At 38.9% G+C, this 7,194-nt stretch overlaps 1 protein-coding gene across 2 annotated transcripts; it reads right to left on the bottom strand.

Annotated features, from left to right (window-relative positions):
* Positions 1–759: 759 nt before the first annotated feature.
* Positions 760–6,212, bottom strand: PBDC1 (polysaccharide biosynthesis domain containing 1). 2 transcript variants are annotated; one of them, XM_047844998.1, is made up of 6 exons: positions 6,076–6,212; positions 5,926–5,991; positions 4,594–4,701; positions 3,943–4,083; positions 2,608–2,719; positions 760–2,287 (listed from the first exon to the last, which is right to left on the bottom strand). In XM_047844998.1, exons 1-6 carry the CDS (start codon positions 6,103–6,105, stop codon positions 2,037–2,039), a joined length of 708 nt encoding a protein of 235 aa, XP_047700954.1. In that variant the 5' UTR covers positions 6,106–6,212; the 3' UTR covers positions 760–2,036. The 2 variants fall into 2 exon arrangements, with proteins under 2 accessions (XP_047700954.1, XP_047700955.1); XM_047844999.1 differs by having other exon boundaries at positions 4,594–4,653.
* Positions 6,213–7,194: the final 982 nt, after the last annotated feature.

Genomic DNA, 7,194 nt, shown 5'->3' with positions numbered 1-7,194 from the left:
TAGGCCAGACCCACCCAGGACAATCTCCCTTTTAAATCGAAATTAAATGATAAATGCAGTAATGAAATCTCCACATATTCACAAGGCTTGCCCACACCAACCGAAGAGAATCACACAGGGCATGTATGCCATGGGTGGAAATCTTGGGACCATCGTAATTCTGCCCACTCTTTCCCCTTTGAACTTGGATGCTGCCTTGGATTCCTGACCTTACACTGCTGCTGAAGTGTTCCGTGTTCTTATGCCCCTCCCTTTTCCCAGTTTGTATGTCCTAGTCCTTGGACTGATGAGCAACCTGGAAAAGACCACCATAGGCAGGATTGTATGCAGCCAACAATCTTTATTCTTCCCCAGTCCCTCAGGCAATGTGTGTGGACATATGTTCGTGGATATTTAAGAATGAATGAACTAGAGAAAGTCAATATAGCAAAAAAGTTCTTAATTTCAAAAAGTCTGTCTAGTATGAAGTATTTAACACTCTCCTACCCATTTAAAAACATATTTCTCATAAAATGAAGTCTAAACAGATGTTTTAAATATTTTTAAGAATTGGCTAAAGAGAATTCATAGAGAAACCTATGTGCTTCATGCACAACTGTTGCTACTAGCTGTATGTATCTCTAGTTCAGCTCTTGCCTAGAAAATAATTTATCAATTAAGTTTAACTTTTATTTTTCTTCTATGTCCACTGGGGGAAAAAGCCTCATTTTCCCCACTTCTTTGCTCTGATAAATCCTTTCTTCAATGATCATGCTGTGGTTAGTTTTAAAAGTATTTATTTACTATTTGTACTGTAAACATTGTGGCTTCCTCTAAATAGTTTTGGCATCAAGGTCAGTAGGTCTATGGGGACATGCACAAACTTTATACATATATAAAGATAACTGAGACATGCACTCTTAAAAGTCATTAGATGAGAAGAAACCCCCTTCCCAATCTATATAAAATCAACTGGTCTATTTTTTGAGTCTGACAAAATATTTAAAAATGTTCATTTTTACATTTATATATAGTGTATAAATGTATGTTATTGTTCTTAGCATTATAAAAGGGAAGTCACTCTACCAGGCTTTATATTAATTATTATTTTGAGCTAGCTTTCAGGTAACAACTTGGGTACCAGAAGAGAAGCAGGTACTGAAGCAGGTCCAGTCCTCTTCTAATGTGAACTGGGCCACATTCACTAGTTTGTTAGGCTCAGGCCCCTGCTCTTATCACCATAGAATATTTATCAAATATTTTGTGAGATATATCAAAGAAAATAAGAAAGCTATACTTACTCAAATACCAAGAGTCAACTCTTATATACGAACTTCTAATCCCCAAACCATAAACAGGGCACCTGAGTGGCTCAGTAGGTTAAGAGTCTAGCTCTTGATTTCTGCTCAGGTCATAATATTATGGTTCATGTGATTAAGCCCCGTACTAGGCTCCACGCTGACAGTGGAGCCTGCTTGGGGTTCTCTTTCTCTCTCTCTCTCTCTCTCTCTCTGCCCCTCCCCCACTCATGTAAGTGAGCACTCTGTCTCTCTCTCTCTCTCTCTCTCAAAATAAATACACTTTAAAAAAAGTCATATACAACTTAACAGGTTTGAGAAACATTCACCATAGGAAACAATGATAAGCATTTAAAAACAGGCATACATCATTTTATATGACATGATAAAGAGGTTATATACTTGAAAAAAATCTGAAGTGTCAAATAATTTGAAATATCTTTTAAAAGTCAATCACAGATATAGTCATAAGAACCAAAAGAAATTTATTTATAAAATTTCTTACTTGACCAGTGGTGAGAACCAAGAAATACTATACCAAGCAACAATCAACTAAGACCCCACTTATAGTCTTTAAGCCAGTTCATACAAGAGAACAACCAAAGTAGCGCTTGATTATTAGGCTAGAAAGATGTCCTTCTGCGTGTCTTTCAATTGCACAATGACATATATTTAACCACAGGAGTCTGTGCGGCCAGTATCATGGTATCTATAGACTTAGTTGAGTCACAGCTTCTAGGGGGCTATTCCTTGTCTAGCTTACATAGCTGTTTCACTACTCTTGTTGATTTCTTTGTTGGCTTCTTTCTCTTTTTCTTCTCCTTTGTTGGTTTTCACTTTTTCTCCTTCTCTTTTGGCTCCTTTCTCTTCTGCTCTTCCACTGTCAGCTTTCTCTCTTCCATGGTTGCCTTCTTTCTCTACTTCTTTGTCATGAACACTGATGTAAACTGCTTTGTTATAGCCTTCCCGGTTCCGAGCAATTTCAATGGCAAAAAATTGTATCCTGGGGGCTGAAAGGTGAATAGAATTGATTATTGGTCATAGTCACAGTTACTTCTCTAAACCTACTGGAAATCTACCAAAAAAGCTGAACTAACATTCAAAGTATTCCAGAACAGTCATAAACTTGAGAGATGTGGAATTCTAATCTTGTTAAATGAGGCAGAAAATACTCAACTATCTTATCTCAGTCACTCAACAAACAGTAACATGATCTTTAAATATATAACAAATAAAATGATCCCCAAACTATTCATGTCATTAATTCTTTAGTAAAACCAGATCCCTCACTTTCTTTATACAGAAACAATTATAGAGGCAAGAATCTCACCAAAGATGGTGTTTTCCTCAGTGTAGCCCTGAGAACAATCCAGTCGCAGCAAAGTACCATAGTTGAAGTCTTCTACAATTCCGTCAAACTTCAAGCAAAATGGCCTCCACTTCTATAAAGGCAAAAAAGATGCCCTAGATGACAAATGCAGGAGGCTGGTGAAGTCAGGCCAGGGAAAGGGATTCCACTTGCTCAGTAAGGAAAATAGCCATAGGGAAAGAGACTATGACTGAGCTGATTTCTAGTTTCACTAGCATTGAGTTTCTGTGCTAACTATTGTCTTTAGACTGGTATTTCCCAACATGAACAATATTTTAACTTGACAAAAATATTTAAATCCTTAACTACAGAATTAAAATTTGATTTAATTTTTTTTTAATTTTGTTTTGAGAGAGACAGAGCACAAGTGGGGGAGGGGCAGAGAGAGGGAGACACAGAATCTGAAGCAGGCTCCAGGTGCCAAGCTGTCAGCACAAAGCCCGCCACAGGGCTCAAGTTCACGAACCCAAATTCATGAACTGTAAGATCATGACCTGTGCCGAAGACAGATGCTTAACCCACTGAGCCACCCACGCACCCCTAAAATTTGATTTCTTAAACATATTGTTTTGTTTTTAAGTTATTGTTAACTCAGCCCAAAATAGCTATTCATCTCCACTGAAGCACAAATGAGACCAAGGTGGCAGGAATGTGGCACAAAGTCACAAAGTTAAATTTTAAGAAAGAAGTCCATTCACTAGAGGCAATGTTCCAAAGATCAGTAACAACCCGCTAAGTGTTAAATGTTTACATTTTTCATAAGACAAGGACCTACCCTCAGGGAAATATTTTCCCCACTATAATAGTTTTAGCACACTGTCAAAGTATAAGATAATCAGGTAAGTAATGTGAAACCTAAGTTTTCCGATTACCCATGGCCCACAATAATGTGAACTTAAATCCAGATAATTCAACACCTCTCTGTACCCTATTTGCCAATCGTCCATCCAAGCCTTCTGGCTAAACTACTAACATAAGTAAATTTGTTTCTCCTCCCCTGAAAAGGCTGGGTAGAAAGGGATGAAATGTCAAAGAAAGAAAGAAAGAAAGAAAGAAAGAAAGAAAGAAAAGAAAAGAAAAGAAAGAGATCCAGTGAACATGAAAAACTCATAAACCAGGAAAATGTTTATTTTGTTTCATAACTTACTTATTAGTTGATTATAACTACATAAAAGCCCTGGTTCTTTACATATTTCCTTAAAACAGACAGAAAAAAGTTTAAATGTATAAAAATGTATTTACAATCAATAATTGTTGGTCAGATTATAGGTAATATTTAAGAGAGAGAAATCTTACCTCTTTAGCTGATTCTGATTTGAGCTCTTCTGGGTCCAACACATCTATCCTGAGTTTCTCAAAATTTTTTCGAAACTCAGAATAGATTTGGTCATCCACTTTGGTGAGTTTCAGGAACTGTGGGTCAACTGATGAAATGAGCTGCCAGACATAAGACAACACACAGATGCTAATCTCTAATTTGCTACACTTCTTTCCTCCTTCCCCAGAAAATCCTTATGGTTCTAAGGGCAGAAGACTTTATTAGGAAGTACAGACAGACTAGGTCCCAGTTGAAATCATGACATAGTTTTCAAGGGCCATGATCTACTACAGTCCTTTACACAATTTAAACATTTTCGGTCCTAGTACTGCCTGAATATTGCCCTCTATGAATTGTTCATTCAGTCATCAAACATTTATTAACTGCTTACTATGGGCTAAGAATTATTTTGCCAGTTAGCAGCAGAAAACTGGGCAAAGAAATACAAGTCCTCATTGTCAAAACAAAATTCACTTCCACCCCCCTGTTTTCTGTGGGTAAGATCTTACAGTAATAAAAATTATCTCCAAAATACAACTGCTTAACTTGCTGAGCACAGTCATTAGCAAAGAACCATACACTACAATTACATGTTTAATTCTGCTTAATAATGAAGACAGACAACTCACCTTGTAGTAGACTTCAGCATGCTGCATTGCTTTCATGGCCCAAGCCATCTCAATATCAGGCTGCAAAGGAGTGAAGAATGAATGCCAGGTCAGAATCTCCAAATCCCGCTATTAGAGAACAAATTAAGGATGTCTGTAGAGGTCTAGTTAATGCTCAATAACACTACCAAATGTGGTGTTACTGTCAAAGGATAAAAACTGAACTAATGGGTCTGGACAGTATAAAACTTTTATCCTTATGAAGGAAACTACCTACCAAAAGAAGCTACCTACACAGTCTAATCAACAGCAAAAGCCACTGGCTCTTTTCCCAGCAGCTAGTGAAAGCATAGGAGACTACATATAGTGGTAGATAAATTGCCTTCTCAGGACTGAGTTAAATCACTGTAAAACTGACTGAAATAATATACTCACATACAATACTGAGTTGTTGGGAGTACAAAGTAAGATAATGGAAGTGAAATATTCTTCACTTTTAATAGTGTAGCATGTTATAATCATCATTTGTGCTTATCAGATAGCCAATTCCCCATCCTACAACACTTAAAAATGAATCAGTATTGTGAAGCCAGCTAGGTTATAAATAAGCCTTACCAAGTACCCACACCTGTTCCATTAAAATCTCCCACTCCAGCTAGATGGATCTTTTTCACTGAACCCAGAAATGCCACTTGCATTTTTGCCTCCACACCTTACACCAGGTTCTTTTCCCAACTGCCAACCCATGTACTTTATCCATCTATACTTTGAGGATCCAGCTAGAGATTCACTTTCTCAGTGAAGTCTTAAGACCTCTACTGTCTCAGTTCTAAGGGGTTTCTTCTTGGGCTAAACTCCTTTAGATCTTATATCCTAATCTAGTATACATCAATGATATTTTTGAGTGTTACTATATTGTCATGTCCAGGTGTCTTGTATCTCAAAAATATCATGTGCTTTCTCTTTAAGAATCTAAACTAGACACACCATAAGTCAGTGCCATTTTACTGAATAAGGTTATCACTCAGGAACCTTTAAAAATTAGTGATTCCACAATCTTATCCCCCTCCCAAATATTTTCATTTAATTGGTATATATTGCGACCTGGACAACAGAACATATAATAGCTTCTCAGGTGGTACTATTGCAGCAAAGTTTGGGGACAATTTCCATTGGCATTTGGCATGGGTTTGTGGATCAAAAAGATTAGAATTAATAAAAAAGTGTGGTCTCTGGCCGGCAAGGAGAGGGTTCACAGAAGATATCAGGTCAGGGGGTTACAATTTTCGTGTTAGGTCCTGCAGACATCCCAGGGTAGTTGGGTGAGTGGAAGCTGGGGTGAGTCATACTCACATCGTTGCCATAAGACTCAGCTGGGAGAGAAAGAGCATGTGCCACAGACACCAGTTCCCCGGAAACCTGGGAAGGGAAAAAGAAGAGGGGAGTCATGTTCAATGCTCGACCCGGCTCGAATTCCCCACCCACCCCAGAGCAGCGTCTCACCGGCTCAGCAGTCACACCAGTCGCCTCCATGTTGCACACACAGAGCAAGCACCCGTTTCCCGGAAATGACTATATGTGTGCTCTTTCTGCAGTTGGTTGGAAAAGGAGGGCCGGGCCAGACTGGCTCTCTTCCGGCTGTGCCTGCATGCAATCACCCTCGCCTGGAGAAGGGTGGAGGCGGAGTCACTGGCCCCGCCTCCGATGTGCTGCCGGGGCTCAAAAGGGTGTGGCTTTGTTGCACAGTCTGAGATGCTTGAGGGGGTCTCAGATAGCTGAATGCTCATTAATATCACTGGTGATCAAGCGAAAAGCCTGAGTGAAAGCTTTCGCGTGCCCAACCCGCTGAGTGACCAGCAGAGATTTGGATTCACACTCTCCATTTGTGCAAGCAGGTGCATACACCCATACAGCACACACACCCCCAATACTCCACCTTGGGAGTAAATTACAAACAAGCATGGTGCTAGGCAATAGAATGAAGGGATAAAGAAGTTAGTCCCTGTTTTGGAAGAAGAGCATACAGTGAGAGGGAATCTAAAGTGGTTGTCAAGAAATAGCATTATGCATGTGGAACAGAAAGAGAGGATAAATACAGTGAATCATAAAGGGCAACCAGCAAAAGAGGCCAACCAGGCAAGGAAGGACACGCCAGGGAGAGAGAATTGCATGTGAAAAGGAACTTAAGAACTAAAACCAACGGGACTTTATTACAAATGTTAAAAAAAAAAAAAAGCTGCAGTAAGAGAGTAGTCATTTATAATCTTAAGGGAAAAGTTGGGTTTTCTATGGTGAATATTAAGGACTTCAGACTTTAACCAAAAGGAATGGTAGGCTAATAAATATCTTTAAATAGACAGTCTTGTGAGGAAAAATAAGTTCTAAGAAGATCATTAAAGGAAAGAGGGGAAGATAACTTTGAAGAAGGCAATTTTGCCGGCACAGAGAACAAACAGAAGGCACAGGATGATGAAGACTTAACAAAGGCAATAACAGTTGAGAAGGATTCTGAGACTTAACAAGGGAAATAGAATCAGTAGAACTTATGGACTAATTGGGTATGGGGGATAAAGGAGAATCAGGATTCCAGTGTGAGTCCCAGATTTCAAAACGGGATTTGGG

The sequence above is a fragment of the Prionailurus viverrinus genome, chromosome X, assembly GCF_022837055.1.
Source record: "Prionailurus viverrinus isolate Anna chromosome X, UM_Priviv_1.0, whole genome shotgun sequence".
Taxonomy (NCBI): domain Eukaryota; kingdom Metazoa; phylum Chordata; class Mammalia; order Carnivora; family Felidae; genus Prionailurus; species Prionailurus viverrinus.
This window is presented reverse-complemented; position numbering and strand designations above follow the sequence as displayed.

What these genes read in the sequence shown, in the direction of transcription:
- PBDC1 (XM_047844998.1), bottom strand. Translation starts at nt 6,105, where the DNA reads ATGGAGGCGACTGGTGTGACTGCTGAGCCG. An exon ending in ATGCTGAAGTCTACTACAAG is followed by an intron (nt 4,084 to 4,593) that starts GTGAGTTGTCTG and finishes TATGTCTGGCAG; the next exon opens with CTCATTTCATCAGTTGACCC. An exon ending in TGAGGAAAACACCATCTTTG is followed by an intron (nt 2,288 to 2,607) that starts GTGAGATTCTTG and finishes TTCACCTTTCAG; the next exon opens with CCCCCAGGATACAATTTTTT.